Source organism: Xiphophorus hellerii, chromosome 23 (genome assembly GCF_003331165.1).
Source record: "Xiphophorus hellerii strain 12219 chromosome 23, Xiphophorus_hellerii-4.1, whole genome shotgun sequence".
In the NCBI taxonomy this organism is placed as follows: Eukaryota; Metazoa; Chordata; class Actinopteri; order Cyprinodontiformes; family Poeciliidae; genus Xiphophorus; species Xiphophorus hellerii.
In genome coordinates, this window is record NC_045694.1 from 16,070,975 (window position 1) to 16,097,171 (window position 26,197).

The 26,197-nt window shown below is 38.4% G+C and overlaps 2 protein-coding genes across 5 annotated transcripts in view; one reads left to right on the forward strand and one right to left on the reverse strand.

Moving 5' to 3' along the window:
- Window positions 1-664: 664 nt before the first annotated feature.
- On the reverse strand, window positions 665-9,227 carry wfs1b (Wolfram syndrome 1b (wolframin)). Its single transcript, XM_032554761.1, is given in 15 exon segments — window positions 665-3,355; window positions 3,357-4,250; window positions 4,252-4,558; window positions 5,003-5,121; window positions 5,232-5,468; window positions 5,647-5,804; window positions 6,185-6,247; window positions 6,345-6,355; window positions 6,357-6,519; window positions 6,629-6,638; window positions 6,640-6,774; window positions 6,928-7,004; window positions 8,849-8,960; window positions 8,962-9,129; window positions 9,131-9,227. Coding segments are annotated over 15 exon segments (2,895 nt in total). The 5' UTR covers window position 9,227; the 3' UTR covers window positions 665-3,010.
- Window positions 9,228-17,991: 8,764 nt separating this feature from the next.
- jakmip1 (janus kinase and microtubule interacting protein 1) overlaps window positions 17,992-26,197 on the forward strand; it is a 40,417-nt gene continuing 32,211 nt past the window's right edge. For 3 of the 4 annotated variants that reach the window (XM_032554849.1, XM_032554850.1, XM_032554852.1), the window contains exon 1: window positions 17,992-18,511. The gene's annotated coding sequence lies outside the window, so the exon portion shown is untranslated. Of the gene's footprint in view, window positions 18,512-24,264; window positions 24,372-26,197 lie in introns of those variants that run through there. The other variant, XM_032554851.1, reaches the window with a different exon arrangement.

The following is a 26,197-nucleotide window of genomic DNA, read 5'->3' on the forward strand; positions in this document are numbered from 1 at the left end:
ACACAAAATGAAACACAGTGGTGGATGCATCATGCTTTGGGGTTACTTTTCTTCAGAGAGAACTGGGTTTTCAGTAAAGGTATAGATGAAAATACAAATAATCAAATTTTCCTTCATTCCTTCAGGTGGTGGCTAAAAGGTTGAAGAGGATTTTATTCTTCAGCATCACCATCAGTCAGGCTTGAGGCAGTTTTGTGAAACAAGAAAGGGCAAATTTTGTTAAGTGAAGATGTGATATGAAAATAGACTTCAACGTTGCTGAGGTGCTGAAAGTAAAACAAAGAGTTTTAGCAAATTATTTTTAATGTGTATGTATAGTTAAAAGAACAAAATCGTTGCAAGTTAATGTCTTTTTTACATTTCACCTCTTACGGCTTGTTTTCCGATTGAATCGCACAAGATGTACAGTATGTCACATTAAGGTGAAAAATAAAACTTGTCTTTTAACAATTTGTGTGTACTTTTGAGATTTCCCACATCTCTAAAATGTTTTTGACTTCTTTTTTTTTTTTTTTTACCAGAGTATATTCAGTTTAGGTACATATGAGGCATTTTGTCTATTGTTACATGAACATATCACTACTTGCTAAAGGCAGGCAGTAACACCACAGACATTGAAGTACTAAGCAATTTAAAATGTGGCTTTACATAAATGACACTGAAATGGAGGTCTCTAAATCTGCATTAGCAGTTTTTAATAAAAACAACCAAAAGCTATTGTTTTAACATATTTATGGGTCACAGTACAGAAAACAGTAGTAACATTCAAAACAGACCCTCAACCAGGGACTAAATGTTCAGTTTATTAAATCCCTGCACAGCAGAGACGTAGACAAACACTGTTGGAAACAAACGTGGAATAATAAAACAAGCAAAAACAACATTGCCAAGCTGTTAAACTTACAATGTTTCCCCCTTTCAAATTTTGTTTTATTTTTATCTAAAAATGACAAAGTGGGGCAATTACTTTTTCACATAGAATATTGACTTGGATAACTTTTTTTCTCTTGATGAATAAAATCTTTATCTGAAAACAGCTTTTTGTAATTACTCAGGTTTTCAAAATCAGAAGTTATTTGAGGGTCAGAAATATTACATTTCATAAAAAAAGAAAAAAAAAGAGCAAAATCTGTAAGAGGGCAAAGACTTTTTCTCCACCTCTAATTGAATTTGAGGTGAAGAATCTGAAATCTAACACAAAAAAAATCACCATGTACTGAGAGCACTGTTAAATAATTTAGTGTTGATCAAAAACAAAAGACTATATCCCTCAAACAGTGTGTCCTTCAATAACTCTAGGATAAACAAGAACAGATGGAGCAGTCCACAGTGGAGCCCAGAAAATCTCTATACTGAAGATTTTAACCACCAAAGATGAAATTTTACAAGGAACATGTTTGAATAGCAACAAAAGAAAAATCACTTGATTAACTCTAAGGTCAGCACACATGAAACTTCAACTGGATAAAATGTTTCTAAATAACTCACAGCACACCTGTAGCAGCAGGCAGTAAATCCTGATCGCTTTGTATTTCCACTCTGTCTTCTGTCAAGTTTATGTTTTGGCTCAAAAGCTGTAAGAACTCAAACACATATCGGCAGATATATTGAGTCTCGTAACAGTATTCACACACTAATGAACTTTTCACAATTTGTCACATTACAAGCACCAACATCAGTCTACTTTAATGTTTTTGTTTTTTAAGTGATAGACAAACAAAAACAAGGCATAATTAGGAAGTGAAAGAAATGTTGCATTATTCTTGATTATCTTGTGTTATATGCATTTACATTCATCCTCTTTTACTCTGACAGAGTAACCAATTTCTTTCTGAAATGTTGAAATCAATCTCATTCTCAATCCATCATGAAGACCAAGAAGTGCAGCAGGACAGGTTAAGGATAACATTTTTGGGATATTTTAGTATTATAAAACCAATATCTAAAGATTATGGCACAACTGCAGCTCTACCAAGACAAGGCCGTCCATCTAAGATGACAGGCTGGATAGGGAGAGCAATAAAACTGTCACAATAGGCACTTAATCGCGTATTAAATTAAAATGAGCTTAATAATCCATTTTGTTTATGGTTTGGGTTATGCAAGGTTTATATTTCTGCTTTATTTATTGTTTTTGGTTGTTTTATTTTAGTTTCAGTGTGGCGCTTTCTGTACTAAAAGCAAAGTTTATTAGTCTTTGAAAGAGAGAACTTGCATTATTATGCCATTATCAATATATTACTTGAAAATGGTCTCAAAACAACACTTTTGTTTATAGCAGTTTTTTTTATTATCCAGCAAAATGTCATCATGACAGGCCTAGAGAAGCAACAAAAAGGTTTATGGTGACTCCCTAGGAGCGGCAGTGATACACAGCTCAGGTGGAAAACTCTTAACTATTTGAGAGTGAAAGTAAACCCTAAAAAGTGTGTTTAAGGTTTTGTAAAAATGTATAGGATACAGCAATCATGTGGAAGAAGGTGCTCCAGTCATATGAGACCAAAATGGAACTTTCTGGTCTCCATGCAAAAATGTGTGATAAAAGGCCGTCACTGCTCCTTATGGTTAAACATGGAGGCAGCAGGGTCAGTAGTCAGTAGGAGGATGAAGTTAAACTAAATACAGAGAAATTCAACTCTTTTGTTCTTTGAAAGACTTGAGGATGTGGGAGATGTTCACCTTTCAATGACCACAAAATGTATAGCAAGACTTAGCACAGCATGCCTTAGATCAGAGCTTATTTTGTGTTAACCAAAAATAAGCTAACACAAAAATCAGACAGATCTTCAGCTGCTGATCCCCAGTGAGGTACGGTTGAGGTTGTAATGTAACCAATGTGATGATGTTCAAGGAGTGCGAGGGCTTTTATAAGACAGTAAATGCTTGAGGATCTGTTTGTTCCTTGTACTCAATAACCAATATTGCAGATAGATCGGTGTCGTACAATAATTAGTGTTCTTCGATAGCTTTATTATTATGAGGCCTCTTCTATTTAAGAGTTGTCTTCACTCTATGTGTCTTCCTGCGCCACCATCTCTGTTTCAGTGTCTGACTGCTCCTCTAGCTGAGCGGTCAGGAAGGGGTTGAAGAAGAAGTCGAACCCAAACTGGAGGGCGTTTTGAGCTGTGCGCCTCCAGTCGTGCTCAATCTTGAACTGTTTGCGTTTGGGCACGCGGGTGTCCCCACAGGACAAGCAGTGGATGGCCTTCATCTCAAACACCGGCCATTTGGAGCCCAAACGCCCCTCCAGGATGGTGCTGAACTCCACCAGACTGCCGGCGTTCAGGTGTAAAAGCACAGACTTGAACTCATTACTCGCGCGCAAGACTATGTCCTTGGTTGCATCTTCGTCCTCTATGATTGTCCCAGTCCTTAGTCTTCCTCTCGAGCGGCATTCCCAGGGTAACCTCAAACTTGTACCGGTCAAAGCGCTTGACGTGGCACTCATGCTTGGCCAGGGTTTTCAGTTTGCAAAGTGGATCTTCTTGAGGAGGAGCTGGAGCCGGCAGCGGCTGGGGCTCAGCAGCTGCGTTTTGTGTCCCCTCATCACACATCGGATAGGGTTCTCCATACAGACAGCGCATCCAGTTTCCTAGAAAAACAGGAAACAAGTTGATAGTCGACTGCGGCCCATTCTCGATATCCGTCACACGGACATATTTAAAGCGTCCCGTCCAGGTGACTCTGTGTCCTTCCAGGTGGGAGCAGAGAATCTGAGTTTGGGCCATGTTGGACTCCTTCCAGGCCAATGGCCCGCAGAGGTTGCTGTATTCAGGCCATGTCAGGGTAGAGTTGTACACCTTCATTCCTTCAGATCTGTAGACATACATCCAGCAGAAAAGCACCACCGCACTCAGCCACACCAGGATGAGCTTGACTACGCTGCTCCGTGACAAAGACCTCAAAACCACGATGGGGTTGAGGCTGAAGCGAGTCCAGAGCCTCAACACCACGGGCACAAAGCAGACAATCAGTGTCACCACCATCTTTGTTACCTCCAGGGTCAGAAACCACTGCACTAACTGGATCATAATCATGGCAGCCAAACCCAGTGTGAGAACAGGAAGGGCAAACAGGAACAGGAAGTAGCCTATACAAGTCCGGATCAGTCCTATGGCTGAGGCGTTATTGAGGAATGCCAAGCAAAGCTCACACCAGGTGAAGCAAACCAAGTAGGGCACCAGGCACAGGTAGGTTCCCTTGAAGCCTTTCAGCTGGGCCATGCGGAAGAGAAGATAGAAGAGGTGTCCAGTACAAAAGCCACGGCATGCCAAGATTTAACACCACGGCATCTCCGAGAGGCACTGTGACAAACGTCTTCCCAAAGATCCGGAAGAACCAGAAGGAGTCGGGTAGCAGCTGAGTGAGGGAGCATGCTCCTGAAAGGACCTCAGAGAGAAGGGCTTTACGAGCAAAGAGCTGAGCAGAGGCGTGGAGGCTGAGGAAGGCCGTGATGGTGAAGAAGAGAGCGATGGCAGCTAGCTCTGAGCTGGGGACCCAGGATTTATCGGCAACAGGGAAGGAGAACACAACGAAGACCACTGAGAGCAGGAAGTACCTGTGGGAAAACAGAAACAAGGGTCAAAATACACATACAGGACCAAATGTACAGATATAATGTTTGAGCAAATGTGTCCTCAGCATGTTGAACCCGGACCACAAACTTGTAGAAGTCATCAACAAATATTTTGTCATAATTCAGACTAAATATTTGTCCACTCCTCTGGACACATTTAGCAGAAATAACTCAACATGTTGGTTGGTATCTTGGCACTGGCAAAGGCACCAAAGTGCATGGAAGTGAAGAAGACAAAAGGTTTGGATTCCATTTATATATTGTCTTTTGGTCTTTTTTTCTTCTTTTCTCATATGATCTTATTTTCAAACAAAATTTTAATCAAAAAGAAGAATTGGACCTAAAAGTTTGAAACCCAGTTGAAACAACAACAACAGAGCAAATAAAATGAAAAAAAAAAAAACCAGCAAACAGAGGTGACCTTACAGGTAAGGTTCCAAGTGTGTCCATCCAAAGTTGGTCTCGGCCTGGTCCAGATCCAGACCAGGCTCAAAATGAGCGAGCAGGTCTGTGAGAGCTCGGAAATTTTCCCATGCCTTTGAATTCTAGAAAAGACAAATGCGTCTTTTAAAGGTGAACTCATTACTTCTTCAATATTTCACAAATCTAAAACGCATACTCAGTGTTGTCCAAAAGAGCGCAAGTCATAACTAACCTGAAATACCCGCAGTGTGCAGATGATCATGGAGAAGAAGGAGAGGTAGAAAATCAGCAGCGGGATGAGGAAGATGAAGAACTCAATGGTGAGGTTGGAGATGATGAAGAAAAAGATGAGTGCGTTAACGTGGTGAGTGGGGATGAGGGCGCTGAGCCACTGCATGCCGGCCCGAGACGCCCAGTCTATGAGATGCTCTTTTATCTCCAGCAGAGCGTACAGAGGGAACTTCAGCAACTGAGAGAGACACACATGATGTAAACATTTATGTTTGTAGAGAGTTTATAAATGCTCAAATTGGCCAAAATGGAGTTATATGTAAAATAAACTACTGGCAAGTTTAAATTCGCAAATGTGTTACACACAATTCTCATACAGACGTGTGTAGAAATATTTGCGGGGAACAGTGTCTAACCTTCTGATGGAGCGGCAGTTCATCTGGATTTTTCACTACCACATCATCATCGTCATCATCATCATCTGCTGCAGAGGCCATGAAGGGTGACGGTGCAATACCCTGAGCATATTTCTTTGTCATCTCAACAAAGTCATCCAGACCCACATGAGAACTGGCTGCAACGAAAGGAAAAAAGAAAACCTATAAACTCAGTTAAAAAAAAAAAGAAGTTTTATAAGCAATCCATAATGGGAAACCTTAAATAAATAATCATTCCATCATGCATGATTTAAAGGGGACCTATTATGTATGGGTTGCTAGGTAACGGCGCAGTGCCTGTCAACTGTGACTTAATCAGGAGTTTTTTGAAATAGCTCTTTTTCCAGACACCAAAAAACGTTAACTTATTGCCAACAAATTGATGGGGGTTTTTTTTTAGTGTTTTTTATAAGCAGCTAAGACCCAAATGGATTTATAAAACCTGCAAAATGCAAATTTTACATTACAGTCCTCTTTACCAATGAAAATGAGTAATTATATGTTAAAATATGCAAACCTTCTCTGGAAACCATCGTCTCCAGGACTCGCCTTTGTTTCTTAGCAGAGCTGTTGAGTGGGCCTGAGCAGATGGGTTTCCATAAACAAGTGGAAGTAAATAATTGACAAAAAGGCAGAGAAAGAAAGCTTAAATTGTGTAAAAATTTTCCTTTTTGCACCTGGTTCTGCAGTGAACATGCTCCACGTTCTCCAGCAAATCAGAAACCTCCACAGACTTCTTCTTCTCTGGGTTCAGCTTAAAATACATGAGCAGAGCTGCTTTCCTGACTCCCCTCTCAAAACGTGTCTCGGTGCATAACTTCTTAACCTCCTCAAAGTTCTCCAAAGTGATTCCTGAAGTACAGAAGTGAATAAAAGCAACATAAAAAAGCTAGTAGTAATAAAAGTAGGATTTCTGCTGTCACACTGAAAACAGGAGTAGCTTGATGGACTTTTTGGTCACCTTTCCTGGAATTTTAAGCACTGCTGCAGCAGTTTGACAGCATCTCTGCGGCCCTGTTTAGCAGCTTGGATCAGCCATGTGACCGCTCTGCAGTTATTCAGCTCCTCATCGCTTTCTTTTGCCAAGGCCAGAAAGTGACGGCCCATCTGGAAACACACATACACACGTTCAGTCTTAATCTTGCAAAACAAGCACAGCTGATCTGTCCATAGTGGGGCTAAACTATAAACATTATCATGACTCAGCTGATCTGTTCTGTTTCCAACATATGGTCAACAATCTGCAGCATGTTCACTGACCTTTGTTTGTGCTTTAGCATCACCTGACTTTGCTCTCTCCTCCAAATCCTCCAAACGGACATCCTCCTCTGACTCATCTGGAAAAACACACACACACACAAAAAAAATCAGATGATTTTGATTTAAGTTTTATGGGTCATAGAATTATGATATCTGAGATGTGCGGTTAAAAGGCCTGTTTGTAATAATGCATAAAAAGAGGTGCATAAGAGAGTATTAATACTTTTTTATGTCTTCCAGATTTGCTAACCGAAAACAAAGCAGTATAGTCTATTAGGGTTTTAAGTGATTGACCATGGTAAAAAAAAAAACTTGAAAAGGTTTCAAAAAATACACAAGTGCGTATATTTTGATTTCCCACTGCTCTGGTCAGATGACACTAAAATTAAACGAAAAACCACCATCCCATGGTGAAAGATGGTTGTCATCCTGTCACGGTGCTTTTCTTCATCAGTGATGGCAGTACTGATAAGAGTTTAGAGTAAGATAATTAAAGCTTTATACAGACCATTCCACAAAGACAAAGAAACTGTCTGAGGTTTTGCAAACAGCAAGAAAGGAACTATAAACATACAACCAGAGGTCCACTATAGAACAATGTCCTGTGATTTGAGCATCTCATGCAGCACTGTTTAATCCATCATCCGAAAATGGAAAAGTGTATGGCACAACTGCAAATGTACAAACACGAGACTCTTCATCTACACCAGGCTGAGTAACAGAACTGCTTGTTAGATAATAACAATTTAATGTTGGTATCAACAGATTCTCTGCTGCATCCAACAGATAATCTGTAGCATCTCTTTAAAAAAGACGATCACAGACACAAAACAACCAATCTAACTGAACTCGAGCTATGTTGCAAATAGAAATAAGCAAAGGTAAATGTGCATAGTTGGTTGAAACATATGGCAAAATACCTACATCACGACTCAGTAAAAACGTTTGATATTTTCATTCGTAAAAACCAAAGCTTGAAAACCAGGCATCGTTTCCTTCCACTTCATAGTTGCAAACTACTTTGTGTGGCTTAGTCACACATGAACACAACAAAATACTCTAACGTTTGTGGTTATAAAGTAACAAAAAGGGAAAAAGTTGAAGAAAAATTGAGTATATAAAATAAAAACACTTAAAGCTCCTTATTCTGTTCTCACAATCCTCCTCATTCAGTAAATGATCTTAAGCTGCCATTCCTAGGTCCCAGGGGAAGTTTGACCTTCAATTATCAAAAACATTTCTGTTAAAATAAAGGCTCTGTAAACCTTTCAGGTGATTTAATATTTCCAATGGTTGTAGGTGATACTGGTGAGTGGATCAGATGTCTGTCTGAGTGTGGGTGAGCTAAAGAAAATACTGATGATATCCAGTGACACGCATTAGATGTCCTCTTGTGCTGTCCTGGAACACTGCTCATACTTTAACTGCTCTCTCTGAACCCTAAAATAACTATTAGTTTAGTACAGTAAACAGCTGCTGCCTTGCTACAGGTAACATCCAGTCTTAATTATTCAAAAGGTCAGTTTTAACTTTTGCTTGTTAGTTACATTATAAGGCCTGTATCAATTTGATAGGCTCACGCTTTTTGTAAAGTGATATTTTCACAATTTGTAGCAATACATCTTGATATCATAAATAACTGTTTTAAATAACTAAAATATGCTATGCGATGTGAAGCGATGTGAATAAGAGATCTATACCCCTTATATGGCAACATGACACACAAACAGCAGAAAAAACTAAAGAGGGACTCTGGTGTTTCCCTGAAGGTCAGTAGAAAGGGAGCAGCTGCTTTGCATGTCTGTTTGTTATGGTGACACAACAGTGTCTAGGAGTGTTGGCTGCACTGATTGCAGAAAAACTGCAAAGTGAAACCACGTTAGAAAGCTTGTGTTTGAGCTCAAAGGTCTGAGTTTTCTACCTGGTTCAGGTGAGACAGGCGATGAAGGCACCGCGGCAGCCGATGAACCATTAAAAAGACTTCCTGTTGATGCTGCTGCGTTGAGCTGCGATCTGCCCGGCTGTGAAAAGCTTTCTGGAGGGCTGGTAGGGAAATGGAGTTGTCAGTGTAGAGAGGGAGGAAGAGCGAGAATAAAGCCGTGGAGATATCTGAGGCGAGGTGGTGGAGGGAGGAGGTGATGGAGTGGTCAGAGGCGTCGGCAGCGTGACTTTATGCCTCTTCGGCTCAGGGGTGGAGGAGCTCAGCCGATGAGCCGAGCGAGGAAGTTCCAGGCCTCATGGGTTGAGATGAAGGGTTGAGCTTTGGTGTGGGGAGGTTGCCTGTAGATGAAGGATCCATGGCTGAAAAAAAGAACAGTCAACCTAAGACTTTAGTGTTTATATGAGTTCATTGAAATATCTGTGAGAGGAAGAGTTCAGGTGACTGGCAGAAATGATTACATCACTAAACGTATCAATAATTAACCTTCAGAGATCAGACTTATGATCCATGTCTGATCTGACTTAGATCATAAGAAAAAATGAAATAAGACATTCAAACCCCTTGAACTTCTTCATCTTAAAACCACAAACTTTAAAGTATGTTTATCAGGATTTTTGTGACTAACAAACACAAAGTAGTACATTGTAGCGATATTAGATTTTTATTTTTTGAATATAGATCTGAAATTTGTGAAATCTGGTGCAACTTACTATAATCAAAAGTTACCTAAACAGTGATATTTAATCTCATTATAAATACAGTTGTTGTGGTCAAAGTAGCAGTCGGAGGCCGGTGGTTAAAATATTTGTTTGCAGACTCCCAGATTCACGTGAACAAGCTGAGGTCTGAGAAATATTGATGCTGTTCAAATCATTTGTCTATTTTCTGTTTGAGACAGTAAACCCAATCATGGTCTCAGTAGAGATGCGTAAATAAACCACAGTTTAGCGAATATGTTCACGTCGCACACCTAAACAATGATAAACAAAAACAAGTTTTCTAAAGCACTTTCACTTTCTGAACACAGTCATTTATTCCCCTGTAACCAGCTAGCAAAACTATCTGTGCATCAACACGGCGTACAACTCTAAATCATGTTGGTTTTTACAACAATGATGCTATGTGGGTTTTGGAATGCTAAGACAGCTGATCATAAGGTTTTCATGCCTTTACTCTGTACCACATAGCACAGTTTAATTCAGCTAGAAATCTGTGACTGCTTGGTAGTTTAGGTTGTCTAAGTTAAAACTTTTATCAGTGTTTGAACCACGTTATGTTATCTATCACTCTATTTCAGACAACATCAAGCTAAACTGAATAGCTAGCCTGAGAAGGTGACATCCTTGAACTTATTGGGAAGGCATTTGAGTCCAGTTGCAGCTGTGAGAACCGCCACTGTTATATAACAATAACACACGTTGCTGTGCCATTTAACACATCACTACAGCGAGATAACCTAGCGCTTTATAGCTAATAATGCTAACAATAATTACTGCTGCCCGCTCACCTTCCGGTTTATTTCAAGAATTAGTGAAGTATCTCTGGTGATTGGGTCGTGGGACTTGCTGTTTCAAGTCAGTCCTCCGTTTGGATCCTGAGAAATAGACATGTCCTTTCCTTTGACAGTGGTCAAACTCCAGACACCAACACTGCGCAGGAAAGACAGTCAGCTGCTACAGTTGGCGCTCACGCCTACATTTTGTTTTGCGGCTTCTGATTGGGTAAAACCACACACTCGTGTGACTAAACACAATATGATTGGCTTAAATAGGGAGGAAGTAGGAAAATGATGTCAGGGACTTGCTTCGTTTAGCAGCCGGTGAAGAGAGCCGTGGACCTGGTCGGAAAGGCGGAGCTTCCAATATTACAAGTGTATAAAGTTGCTTTTTTTTTTTAATTAGTTTTTTTTTATATATATATATATAACGTTGCTGGTGAATAGCCACAATATTCACCTGCGGAGTCACAGTGATCAGACACTATAATCATTCAAAAGCAAGGATTTTGCATATTAAATCAAGCTAAACAGATCGCACTGGCCCAGCTCCAACAACAGCAATAAACAAAGCTAAAGAAATTTAGCTTGTGTTGGTTTCTTTTATTTTTTTTATTATTTTAATTTGCTTTTTACTTGCCTGTTATAACATTTCAACACCAGCAGATGGCAGCAGATTACATTTGTGTTTTCTTTCATGCTTTTTTTTTTGTTTTTGTTAAACCCACCCAAAAGTCCATTGTCTTATTTATAAATCTGATTTTAAAACATTAATATTATTTGAAACTAAAACCAATGACATTTAGCTGTTTTCCCTTTTGAATAAATATTCTATAAAACTGAAGAACTTTCTTTTTATGTTCTTTTCTAATGGTTGGGTGTCATTCAACAACCATTGGTTAGGGTTTAAGGGAATCTAGTATGCTAATATTTTGAGGAATTACCTTACCTAGGAGCTAGCAAAAAGTGTCAATTAGTGAAAAGGTGCTTACACCTAACAACAATGAGATCCAATGTTTAAAATGGTATCCATATGAGGAACACACTATGCAGACTGTGTTGCCACTACTTTTATTTGAATGATTTTATACTGTAAAATGATACCAGATGTGGTGGGAAAGCAGGGATGAAAGATTGAGATTAACCATAAAGAAGTACACAGTAAAACAGGAAAGAGCAACAACAATTACTGGGCATTAAAGGGAACAAAACCCAGGTTATCTTCAGAGTTCAACTAAGAGAACAAGAGTAGAAATAACACAGTAGCCAAAGAAAAGAACATTAGGGTCTTAATTGCCACAGTGCAGCTGGGGAGAAGCAGTTAAAGAAACGCTGTGTGATTAGTAGATTAATACAATCCAGTTTAGAGGATAAGCAGCACCGTTTTACTGCTTTTAGTCTGAATATATTAGGAAATCAGTTTTTAGTCTTTAGACTGGGTTTCGACACACACACCTTCACAGCTCAAGCACATGTTCGTTATAATCAGCTTATCATGAGTTCAAATCGTCTGAATACGTAAATCCCTTTGGTGGTTTGTCACCACCAAAGTGCCTCTGCTTGAGACAGCAGTAGACAGTTTTTATCAAGCAATCATTACTTTGAGTCGTTACAGTCTGAAAATTGGAACAAGCTGCTTCTGTGACTTCAGTCTGCTTTGTACTTCTCCGTATGACCTCAAGCAAGTAATGGCTCAAGTCACAGCAGGCATGTTTTTGTATTAATTGGTCAGAAACAATGATGTGAAGATTAAGAAACACTGTTAGTTTGAGTTGTTCTCAGTCTCACTCATAAAGTACAATTGGTGTATGTTTTATAGGCAATAATTCTCACAGGATTCACCTTTTGTTTCTGAATAAATATGTCAAATAAATGGGCTACTTCACTGGTAATAAATTTCTCTTTCTCAGCTCACTAACCTTTCCATTTATTGATCAGCAGCTACTAAAGGGCCTTAGTGGCAGTAGTAAAGAACAAAAGTAATTCAAACACAAAGAGTAAATTAATATTGCGAAGGTTGAGCTTCTGTTTAGTTTACTGTTCCTTGCAAAAATAATGCCTCTTAAGCTTTTTCACATTTTGTCATGTTTCAACTGCAAACGTCCATGTACTTGGTTGGAGTGTTTTGTGACATGCCAACACAAAGCAGCAGATAATAGTAAAGAAAAAGAAGGAAAATGTGAAAAATGTGGTGTGCATATTATTCAGGAACGTCTGAACCTGAAAATGTGCATCATGCTTCTAGAGACAACATTTTTTGCCTATTCCTCTTTGTGTTAGATATTATGTATAGTATTTCTGCACATCTAGTTTTTAAGTGCTGCCCAAAATTATCAAATATATTTAGTTCTGAAATTTTGACTGGGTTTTTTTGACACATGAATGTGCTGTGATCTAAACCAGTGGTGAGCAACATGATTAACTAATTGCCGGTGGTTTAGATTTGTCCCTGGTTTTACATATCTGAATCAAAAGGATTAGTCATTAGAAGGCTCCTACATAATTTGACACACTCCAGCTGCTGGAATGGGACACCCTGATCTAAACCTTGTACCTGCTGAAGACAAGTCTCCCAATGTCCCCACATGGGGAGATTGTTGTGTCCATGGCAAAGTTCTGTTTTTTGGGCACATGTATGGAATGTTATTCTGAAAAGGTGAGATTTTATTTCATTTAAGAGCACCTTCTTCAACAACCTAACCCTGGTTCTAACTTCATCCTGACCTCTCTAACGTGTCCCTGTCTTAATGAGGCTTTGTTCAGAAATATTGTATAAGTAACCTTTAAGAAATTCATAGAACAGCTGCATAAAAATGAATTCTCTTTAGGTGACTATTTGAAATTAGTTGTACCAGACTTTATTTTAGGATATCAAAGTTAAGAAGAGGTTGAGTACAGATTCTTGTAACATGTTCGAAAACAACACATCATTGTCCTTCCTTTGAACAATTATGTGCTATTTTGTGTTGTGGTGTAAAATATAAAAAAAACTGAGAAACATGGAAAGCTATGGTTAAAACATGATAATGTAAAAATGTTCAAGGGATGTGAATAGTTTTTCTAGGTACTGCTTATTAAATGTTTACATTTTGCTTCTACATAATATGTAAAAACAAACTATAAGACCATGGATATTGAATTAAAGGGCTGATGAAATATTCACCCATCTTCTTTCTGGATCTGCTTAAATCTCCTCAGTGTGGGTGGCCTGAGATGTACCACAGCTTGCTGTGCTGTCCACTAAGACACCTTCTTATTATGACTTGAATTATTGTTGATATTTATTGCATATTTTAAACAGTGACTGTGGGGGTCACAAATCAATACCACAAACTAAAAAGCTGAGAAGGTAAAATCCATGACATTACACACTGCCATATTCTTCTAAGTCAAACATGTCTGTTTTCCATTATGTAAGTAATAATGAATGAAACATTGGTTTGCCTTTAATGGTGCCTGTTGGCTCACACTTTTTGCATCCAGGCAACATTAGAAATCTTTAATGATTCTGGGTGTGGGTAGAGGATTTTTTTCAGTGCTTGTAAAGCATTAAAATGTTTGGGCTTTCAAATGGAATATATGAGTTTACTTCACCAATGCATAAGAATATAAATATCCACTTTGTAACCTTGCTTGCTTTGACATTTATTTAGGTAACATTTTAACAAATCACAGACTTGCAGGCCAGAGAAGCTGTCCTCTGATATTAGGACCCTAGATTTTGGGCACAGACATGGAACAACAGGCTCAGAAATTTATACTGACTAATAGTGGTGACTCATGCCCAGGGGAAGCCTAATTACCTTCATATGAATTACTTACGTCACCATGGGCACTTGAGTTAAAGTCGTGAAAATAGGTCAGTATGGTGGACTGCCTCTGAAATCCACTCTTTCACTCAGTGGCTATTTCTTCTCAACTGTTTGCAAATGGGTTTCAACTAAATCTTGTATTAATGTAAGTCTTCAGCTCTGGAGGGCAATTTTAGCTACAACAGGTCCAACAGCACAACCGATGGTATGGTAAGCTCATTGTGGAAAGTTCTCATCAATATGTTAAAAATAAAAAGATTCTCTCGAGTTAAAAAGAAGTGGTGTTCTTTATACCCAAGCTATCAAGTTACTGTGCCTTGTAAAAGCCTTTCACTTTTTCCACATTTTATGATGTAATCAGTAGAGTTCAAAGTATTTGTTGGGATTTTATGTGATAGATCAACACACTGTAGTGTATACTTGTAACATGGGAAGAACATGATGGTTGGATTTTGTTGTTTTTTACAAATAATCTGAAAAGTTAGCAAAGTATGCTTTTCTGCAATCACAGATGCAAGTATGTCTCTACCAGCTTCTCCTCTGAATCCACTCTTCTTTCCTGCTCAAGGTCAGATTGTATGCAAAGTGACCGTGTTTTCAAGTTTTGCCACATGGTTTTTATTTGGATTTAGGTCTGAACTTTGTAAAAACCGCATTGATGCACGAAAGTGCTTAATTCTAAACCCCATGGTTCTCAAACTGTAGAGGAAATGCCACAACTGGTACTTGGGCTACTTTTAGTGGCATGCAGAAGAAATATTGGTATCTGTTTGGCAAACAGATGCAGATTGTCTTATAATGTCTTTAATTTACCATGTTGAAATTTGGGAATGACATAAAACCTAAATTAACTATTCCAAGTATTGATAATAAATGATAATATTTCTCAGTATTTTGTATTTTCAAACACTGCAGCAAAAATGTTTACAATAGAAAGTTGTATTTTACTGTGTGCGCAAGATTTAACAACACGTATCTCATCTTATTTCTAGATAATTTTTGTATGCACGGAGTATATATTGGATTTTGCCATGTGGAACGATGACTATAGGAGCCTTTCCAATGATTTATGTCAGTTCAAACTTGGAAGGTTCAATTCCTGATTTAAAATAAAACATAGTAAACCATATCCGTCTATGAATTAAGCAGAACAAATGATAAAGATCTGTCAAGATGTTGATACTTTGAATCAACATCTTTGATACTTTGTATTCACTGAAGAGAAACAAAAACTCCAGCTTCTCTTGGCTGGATGTTAGGGATTGTTGTTGAGGAAAGATGACTTCTTTTCCATCTGAAGTCTTTTACAGCCTTTATCTTCCCACCAACCACAAAATTTCCCTTTTCCCTGCTGAAAAACAGGCATTCATCAGCACAACGCTACCACAGCCAGTGTTTTACTGTTGGATGGTGTTTTTCATAAAATATTTTGTAGCGCTGCATCATCTTTATTTGTACCATATTAGACAGGAAATGGGTTGAGGGAGAGAAGGGGAGAAGACACGCTGCAAAGGTTCCAAGGTCAGGAATCAAACCCCAATGGCTGCTTTGAGGAGTAATAGCCTCTGTACATGGGCACCCGGTGTACTGCTGCTACACCACGCACCGCCCCAAGAGGTTTGGTGTTTTATGTGCAAGGTTACCCTTCCTCTTCACAGGTAGTACTCTAAATGTGGGTTGAAAAGGTGAGTTTTGGCCTCTTCTGACAAGAGCACCTTCTTCCACATGTTTTTTTTTATGTCTACCTAATAACTCATGGCAAATCTTAAACTGACACACTGGACATCTTACAGCAGTGCATGATAGAAGAGCTACATGTACACCAGGCTGTGAACTGGTGAGAATAGAAATACATTACATCAGCTATCTTTGTTTTGATTATTACCTGTTACTTTGACCTATTAATAGTCACTCGTATTATTACCTTAAACACCTTAAGTTCCTTTTTTGTTCAATAGTGAAAAATCACAAGGTCTTATCACAAGGTTATTGCGATGTCATATGGAGAATTTTTCTTTATCCTGATTCTGTGACCTGCACTGCTTGTTGCTTGTTGTTTTCTACAAAGTGCTATTGCAAAAGCCAACCTGACAAAATGTCATGTTCCCTAAAACTGGGAGGGAAAATGACACCTCGGGCTAAACAAATAACAAACATTGTGACACACATTTGCTCCCTGAGTCAATTTTTCACCAAAACAGACTTGGACCTACATTTACATAGCTCCCAATTGCTCCCAGCCTGCACCAACGTTGCGTTTTTCACTCCCTCTATGTGTCTGCCTGCTGGCCTTAGCAGGAACATAAATATTGCGTAGATTGATATTCAATATTATCCCCATTCCACTCTGCTTTATCCTTTATCACTCTGAAAATAGTTCACACATTAAAATCTGTACATAAAGAGAGCAAATGAACACTACTGAAGGACATCTCAGTCCATGTGTTTTTCCTCTTGTGATCTCTACTGCCTTAGAGCAATAAGCTACATATGCTGCAGCTACAGAGTGCTGTGCTGTTAGGATGTGTTTGTAGCTGCTCATGAATGGCAGACTGCCTGGCAAAGTGTGGAACAGCAGAGACAGGCAGCTGTGCGTAAGTAATGCATCCTCTCTGGAAACTGGGTCACAATCACACCACTTTTACACTGCCAGATGATTTTGTTTGCTTTTATGATTCAGCATGCTATACTGTCCAAAATTAAGGAATGCAGAAATATATCAGGGAATACAATAAATTCAGCGAAGCTGTCTAATAACTAAAAAACAGAGCCAACCTAAAGGTTTGACAATTCTAAAATGGAATAAATAAATGTCAACATAAAAAGATTAATTCTTTACAGACTCTCATTTGGGCAGATTCTCTCTTTACACATTTTCCTGATTTCATGATGTGAAATTGTTTAATAACAGATAATAGAAAGCTTTAAGAAAGACATTTGTTTTTCTTTTTTTATTGGCTAAATTCTATATTTGTTAAATAATTGCCAGTTGCACTTTACTAAACAAAATGTGTCCGTTTTTAAGGAGAAAGTATATGTCTTTCTGGTTTTTACAAAGGTACATGGGGACTGTTTGAGTTAGACAATTTCACAAGAAAGGACATTTAATTTAAAGAGGCCTGAACTTAATTTTCTGTGTTCTCTTTGAACAGATACAACCTGCTAATCAGTTTTAAATAAAATCTCTCTTAGTTTCAGCCAGGTCATTTGACAAATTTGAACAGAATGTAGTCTCTTTTAAAACATTTTTACAAAATGAGAAATATAATGAAATGAACTAAACTTTACTGAACTGGATAGCATCGCACTCTATATTCAAATTTTAAAAATCCTCAATAAATATTGATATTTTTATTAAATCTTTGGTATAATATTTAGCACCCATATTGACCTATATCTTTACTATCTTAAATAATTTCTTGATTTTTGGGTGAGTTCTAGGCTGTTTAAGAGTGCAGGACTGTTAATGTGCTGAACAAATAAAGGCATGTTTTCTATTCTTATAGTAGGGCTACTGAAGAATTGGGGATCAGAGAAAGTTGGTTATTAGGCCAAGTTTGTTGAGAGTGTATTGTTTTAAAACCAGTCAAATTTATAACTTATCACTAAAATGTGTATTGTCAGAAAAAAAACAACTCACAAAGAGGTGCGTTTACACGTTTGTGTCCAAAATAAAAGCATATTTCTGTTTAGAAGAGCTGGGTATTCATGTGTTTTATATATTCAGTAACTGCTTGTGTGTGACCGCACGTCCTGTACGTCCCCTCTCCCGCACCAGGGCGGCGTGTTCACGCATGTGCACGCGTTCAGTGTCATCCTTGCACACGCAGTCAGGTGTCGCACCTCTATCACGCTGCTGGCGACGCCCTCGTGGATAGGCTGCAGCCACTAGCCGTGTTTTACTTATTTATTAATTTATCGACCTCGTGGAGATGTAATGTAAAGGAACGTGTGACGTAGCTCGAGGACTCCAACGGTTTGTGGAGGAAATTAACGTGCAGCGCGCGAGGGGAGGAGAAGAAGCCAGACGCTGCTGGCTGTGTGTCGCTGGAGGAGAGTGGCTGAAATACAGTTTCAGTCGTTGTGTTTACGCCTGGACATGAGTGAAATTTATGGAGAAGACGCGTTTGAGCGGAGTAAGCGGTGTCCTGCGTCTTAAAAGTGCATGAAGTGTTTGAATTCAGATCTCGGCACCGTAGCCCACCCACCCCGGCCAGCCAGCCAGCCAGCCAGCCAGCCAGCCTGCCTCTTTTCCTTCCTTCCTGGATGTAAAAGCAACGACGCTTCACTGCCATCCAGCCACTTGTGACCGTGCGCTTAGGACCTCAATTTCAGGTGAGTTTGTTCGCAATGTCAAGCTAAATAACTTCTGCCGGCTAATTTGTGGAATGACAAGCGGCTAGCCGCTTCCGTTACCCGTGTTTGATGATGTAGCAGCGGTGCAGCAGAGGACTTAACACACCAGAGGTCTCATCTTGTCTGGGTTTTAGTTTCGGGAGTTTGGTGGCTTTTTTCTAAAGAAACCTAAGAGCCATTTTGACTCGTTAAAGAATGTGAATAATGCGGGGCTTTACTAAAATAGTCCACCAGTTAGCCAGGGAGGAAGCCTGGAGAGCGGTGATAACGTTACCCAACGTGAGTAAATAACGCCAGTCTCCTTTTACGGATGTTTATTATTTCATCACACCCTTTTGGTGATAAAATAAGATTTATCAGGAGAACGTGTATTGTGATTTTAACCAGAACATGGACCTCAGTCCTCTGTGGCTGGAGGATGCTGCGGCAGCCCCTCTCATGTCGCCGCGGGGTGTGGTTGGCAGGCAAGCCGGACAAGCACTGACTCCCCTAGAGCAACCCACTGCCCTTTAATCTGCTGTTTGACTTCCCATTAGGGGTCTGGCCACATCACATTAGGGCCACCTCTAACACATCCCAGCATAGCCCTTTACTAGCTTTCTCTCTTGCTGCCATATTAGGAGCTCTGGAGCTTTGTAAATCAGCCCTGTTTGATCAGAAATCATGATGTATTCTCTACTTTGGGTTGTTATCTCATTTTTCTATCAAACACAATTTCCTGTTAATTATCAAGTAGTCTTTACTCCTCACACAGCCCCTTTATACTAATTTCTTTAGGACATATTTTTTTTTCCAATTTATCCCTTACTCATAATCCCTTATACACTGACAAACTCTATACTCTAGTGCCATAATAATCCTGTGAACTATTACTCTCATGTGTTTTCTCTTTGGAGCATTTCTCTCCACCTTCAATGTAAACAGTTTGTTACTTCTGCACTGGAATATCCTGCAGGAGGTGTAATTATTATTGCAAAGATGCATGCAGATGTGCTTATGCATGCAAAAGCAAACCCTTGCATACACATTATGTACTTGCTGAAGCTACACCCAAGTCTCTCCTGCAGTGAAAGATAATAATCTCATCAGAGACTGGGTAATAAAATTAACATCCAAAGATTTCTAATTCATGTTTGGCTTCACCAGAGATTGGGGTCACCTAGTGACTGAGCTGTGGTACTTTTCAGTCTCCAACAATCAGCCCTACCATGGTTTAAGTCTCTAGACTGCTGACGGTGTATGTGTGGTCTGTGGAGGGATGTCTGGAGAGCCGCCAGACCTGTTCTGATACTCTTACAATCTGCTGATGTTACTGCAGTGTGAAATGTGTGACAGTGTGTAACCCCCCCTCACCCCTCCAGCTTGGTAGTAAATGTGTGGTATGAATAAAAACATGTTCAGTGGAATCAGCTTATCTGTTTAATCTAAGTTGAAGTGTAGCCCTAGCAAAGATGTGAAGTCTTTACTAGAGCTCATATTTGCCTGTGAGGCTGTTGGACATTTTTAATTTTTCATTGATGTTTAGTTAATGTTTGACAGTTGCTAGTTCTGTGTAGGTCTTTCTGGCTTTGAGAAAAACCATCTGTTAATGTACAATGAGCATGTTTTAAGCCTACGTTGGTTTGCCCAGAAAGTTAAACTGTCTAAATTCACAAACTTAACTTTTAAAATGCTTTGTGACTTTAATTATTATTTTGTTTATTATTATAATAACACAAAAAGACACACATTGCTTCTGGGAGAATAAAGCTCTGAGTTTGCCTGGGAAGGAAAATGAGATCTTTTGGAGTTCAGGTGGCGCCCGTGAAGACCTTTCTAACAATCAGCCATTTTTATGGTGTTTGTTGGAGCAGCAGCTGATCTACAGCTGAGAGGAAGCGGGTAGATCAGCTCATCAGAAAGGCCAGCTCTGTCCTAGGACGCCCCCTTGACCCACTGCAGTTGGTGGGAGACAGAAGGAATCTGGCTGAAACAACATTACTGATGGACAATGTTAAGCTTGAAGCTGGTCTTCAACTTGAGAGCTCCTTCAGTGATAGACTTCTGCATCCTAGGTGCACAAAGGAGCGTTATTGCAGTTTATTCCTCCCAGCGGCTGTAAAACTTTATAACCACCACAGTTTCCAACAATCTCAAACTCAAGTATTTATATCCCTGCTATCTACAATTCATTCATTTAAAAAAAAAAAAACAGCCATGCTATCATTTGTAAATCCATGTTGTTTGCACAGCAAATCTTCTGTTGTTTTTAGTACATATACACATCTCATACAGTTTTTCTTTCTCTAAATTACAGTATGAAGATGCATCTTTGTTTTAATCTGAGCATGATATTTTTAATATGTGTACAGTATTATTTTTGTCCTAACTTTTTTGTGAATTTTTTTTTTATGTAAACTTCCATGAAAAAACTGATTTTTCTATTCCTGTATTAAATGAGATAAAATTATGCCCCCATATTTCTGATCATGTACAATACTCTTAATTTTTTAGTTCAGGGACATATGCTTTGAGTTCAAAACTAATACCCTTAACCAATCTGCAAATGATTTTCTCTTTTATTTGTTATGGTCCTTGGAACAAAACGGCAAGTGGCCACTAAGACCACCAAAAGAAATTGATAGTTGTATCCACCAGGAAAAACTTCAATGGTTGATCTCTAGTTATGATTAGCATTTTTTTTTGTGCAGGGGTTGGAGAAAAACAATCTAACAAAACAATCTAAAGTTTTAGAATGGACAGACTATAATTTAAGAAAATCATCAGCAGATTGAAACAGTTAGAAGTGATGTTATGAGACTGTAAATATCTGGCAAACATCCATGAAGAAAGAAATGTTGATGGGCATATGGTAGGCAGACAGACTTGTTTTCCCCCACAGGCCTCAGGTTTCATGTGATCAACTGTTTCCAGCTGTTTAAAGTGGTTACTTTACATAGTGATGTTAAAAAAATGAAACCTTGGGTTGTAGAGAAACAAACTATTTCTAAATAAACAAATGTTTGAATATCCTGCATTTGCTGTAAGTTATTAAACTTAAAGTGTCAAAGCACCAAAACCCAGTGCTGCTTTATAATAAGGCAGAACTTTTAAAAAATTTTTCTAACACTTATGTTGTGTTTTTACACTTTATACTGCCAGATTTAGGTCAAGATTACAGCATGAGTCTGTGGTACAAGCTGAAGCTGTGTTTTTATTCATCTGCTTGCCATCCTATTTGCATTAATTTGTCTGGAATCATTTATGTCTCAAACCTTAAGTTGTTCCAACATCATAGTCCATATGGGTTTATTATCACCTCCATAAACGTGCTACTGCAGTTGCAATAAAACAATTTAGCTGCAGTGATGTTGGACCTAGTTGTCTGGGTGGCACATTAATTGTTTTTAGCGAGTACATTTTTTATTCATTAATCTGGTAGAGCCTCAGAATGTGAGGCTGTACCAGCTACATACGGGTGGTGAGAAGGATAATGAATCTTGAGCTGTCAGTTGTCCTTGTTGAAAGGTTTACTTCCACTCTCCGTCTTGTTGCAGAATGTAAACTTGACTCTACTTGAACAGAATGAGGTAATTCAAGGTTTTTGACCAAAGTTGACAGTTGTTTGCTTCTGTGAACATTAAAGGTGCTTGTTAGCTTCACAGTGCCCCTATAAAAAGTTCCAGTCTCCCGTATGGCATTCCTGGTTTTCAATAAACTATAAACTTTGAAAAGTACTGCCCATTTGCCATCTTGGGAGCATGTGGTTACATGGCAACTTACACAAACTTCGAGTGCCATAAAGTCTGTAAAAAAAGTGTTTGCCCTCTTTCAGATATCTTCTGTTTTTCCTGTTGCACTTTAGTTATTTAGATTCTCACTTAATATATAATCCGTGTATGTAGCAAAATCTGTATGTCCTTATAATTGATTGTGTCAGTCTTGGCAGACTAAATATTGTAAAACCTGGCAGTGAGTCTTGTACATTGTTGTAAAAAATGTTGGTTCCATCTTTTTAAAATTGATTGTTTTAATTCAAGCCTCAGAGGCTTGGATTTTGCATTAATGATATGTTAAAGGTTACATCAATGCATCTTTAGTCAGACTTGAGTCTGAACTTTGACTAGGCCACTCATAAACTTTTAGAATCTTTTTCTATTTTTTATTTATTTTTTTATAGAAATTCAGAGGTGTACTTGCTGGTGTTCTCTGGGTCATTGTCCTACTGCTTAATCCTAAGTGTGTTTCAGCTTAAGGTCACCAAAGAATGGCCTGACTTCTTCAAGTTTTTCTGGTAGAGAGCAGAAGTCTTGGTTGCATCAGTTATAGCCATCACACTACTGCCATGTTTGGCTGATGTTAGTTTTCTGAAATTCTGTTAGCTTTACATGATGTTAGCTTTCCACAGAAGATTGTATAAAAAGTCATCCAGATGTTTTCTTTTTTTTGTCAAATATGAGATGGCCTTTGGGTTCTGGATTTTGTCATGGAACTCACCCATGATATTTCAATCATGAATACTGAGCTTTACTGAAAGAAGTGAACCTGGCAGAACTTTAGATATTTTACCGGGTCCTTTTGTGACTTCCTGGATGAGTCGTTGATGTGCTCGTTGTAATTTTATTAGACCAACGCTTCTGGCAATGTTCAGCACTGTTCCATCTGCTCTCCATTTGTAGATAAAAGCTCTCACTGTCGTTTTACTTAAGTCCCAAAACCTTCATAGCGACTTTCTTATATTTTCCGGAATGACAAATGTTAGCAATTTTTTATCAGTTCCTTTTTTTTAAAATAAAAAAAAAAGCAGGGTGTTATGTGTTTCTTTTTCAGATCTTTTGGCCTACTTCATGTTGTCAGACAAGTTCTATTTCAATAATTTTTGGCAGAAATCAGGTCTGAGTGTTTCTGGTGAAATAGATCCAGAAAATGTGGTTAATTACACCTTAATTGATTATTTAACAAGGGAACTGATTAGATTTTCACATAGGGTTACATTAGAGATACTGGACTATCTTTGATGTTAAAATGTCTTTGAAACATTTATGTGTGACAACAAAGCAAAAACAATATTTTTTTAGCAACACTTTGTTATACATCTGTTAATATGTACTCATTCTACACACACTTCAGTTCTAGGAAAAGTTAACTAGTTTTTGCCACTGTTTATTAATATGTACAACAAAAAAATAGAAATATGTTTCTCTGTGACTGCCATTGACTTGAATCCAAACTTCTCTAAAACTTTAACAGCTAAACATGACATTACAGTGTTGAAGATGAGGAAAGTGACACCTGTTATAGCTGCATGTGTGAGTCTGGACACTTCAGTTCACAAAAATTTAAACAGAGAGAAAGCATGGAAAAGTGTTTAATATGCATTTGGCTTGTGAAGAAGACTTTCATCTAGATGCGAGTAGGATTTAAATTTACACTTGATCCGTTACTGCCCCACAGCCATTTCTTCCTGGGTGCACCTGGTCTTTCCCAATGACACAGGCAAGCATCGACATGTCAGAAATGGTGGCATGCTTATACACAATACTCACATGTACAATCATATTCCTTTCGCATGTGATTGCTATTCAGTTTAGTTCTACTGTAAATACAGCATTTGTTCTTAACGTGAATCAGCAGTGAGAGCTTTTGGTGCCAGTGAGAATGTGTGTCAGCTGTGTTTGTCCCTGGTTGGTCAGTTGAAGGCTGAGGGAAAGCATGTTTGTGTCACTGCTCTCTCTGTGTGAATGATTTTTCTATCCATGTTTGTGAATCAGAGTGAGATCTGTAATTTCGGCATGCTAGTAAAGCGGGTCGGAGTGATGCAGCAAGCTTGGATGAAATAGGAGGACAGAGAGGAAGATGGGTAAGGTTGGTTGAGGGATGTGTTTATTTTCCTTAAAATTTTTATGTTCTCTGTTTCTCTTAGAGATGAACCTTAGGATGTCTTTGATTCTATCATTCTTCTATCTTTTCCTTTTATCTCATGTGAGTGGCTTGCGTAAATTCAGCTTCCATGCTCACTGCAATCAATTCACCTCCCTCAGCCGAGATCGACTGAAAGATGAAACGCAAATCATGTATTTATGTAGGGATATTTCCTATGTACAGCCTCCATGCAGTTTTTTAACCATCAATGGATTCCTCCTTCCCATCATCCTTTGCTTTGGAGAATATGAGAGTTTTTGAGAGCAAGAGTTGCCTTGGTAACAATTTCTGCCATCTGTGTATGTTGTAAGGCAGCTTGGCAAATGTGTGTCGAAATAGACAGAAGCGTCTCGAGTCTAAATGCTTCAGCTCTCTCCTTGTTACATTATTTATTAAATAAGTCAACAGAAAGACTCGAGGGTTACTGGGTTACAGACGATGTTGGAGCTGCCCACTTTCGGCTCAACTGATTTGTGTCAATGCAGCAACACATGTATGACAAACTGTGCAAGAGAAATGGACGCCCTGAGCTGGAAACAAGGAGCGGATAAGTAATTATTAATTTAAATCCCTCTGTATTTGCTTAAGCTTATGTGCCTATGTTACTTTTTTCCAGCTCAGACAAAGGCAAAAATAGGTAAATATTTTCAAAATTCATTTATTTCCTTCTAAAAATATCAGCAATCATTTTGTTAGCGTTCTTAGTCAAGTTGATGTCATGGTTTCTGAGAGCTCATTATGGTGGGAAAGCGAGAGGTGGAGATGAATCTTATAGTGTTCTAATGGATTCAATGGAGGATTCAGTGGAGGATTGGATGTCAGTAGGAAGCTTCTGAATTCAGCTGGTTAAAAAAGGGAATGTTATATCATATTCTTAAAGCTTTATCAGGACATTACTCATGAAAGAATAATTTATTACATAGCTGATCTGGAGCAAATGTGTTTTCTTTTTAGTCCGATTATTACATTACTGTGTTTATCTATAGTACACATAATCAAAATAAAAGTAAGGAAATATATGGAATAGGTCTTTTGTAAATATTTTCTTTTTAGGATATTTACTGCAAAATATATTTTTTTAATTTCTTTCTTTCAACGTACTGACACAGAACTTTAAAGAAGAGTTGTTACAGTGCTTCTGATATACACTGTACCCTATTCTGAAATCAGTAACGTAATATTTATCCTGGTTTTGTGTTTTGCCTACTTCAAATAAAATTGAGCAAATGAAATCCATTTTCAGTTTGGGAATAATAGCAAGGGTGTTTTGACAAACCTGTGGTTCTAATTAATATTTTCTGTTATTAAATAATTTTAATAATAAGTTTAAATCATTTCCAGGCCTGACTCAGGCAGATACATTGTTGACAATGAGCACTGTTGCCTGCAATGTTTTTGTCAGTTTGTCTTTCATAACATTGCACTTCCTTTGATGCAACATTTTGACAGTTTCACTTTGCAATGTCGGTGCTCACTATGTTATGTAGCCACTGCAAAACTACATGAGATGGATATGGAAAAAGAATGAATGGAACCAAGACGTCAAGCTGAAATGAAGCAAATTTACTCAGGGCGCCATTATAGCAGACTGTTAAAAAACCCTTTTTAGTGAAAAAAACTTTCAGTTTGTAATTTACATGTTCTTTCTGCCACCAGTCAACTGAAAGGTCCCAACATGAAAATTGGTGGATTGAAGTCGATCCAATATCTCTGCTCTAGCTGGGGATGTAGCCAAAAATCTGTAATCACCATTTGCTGTAAGGC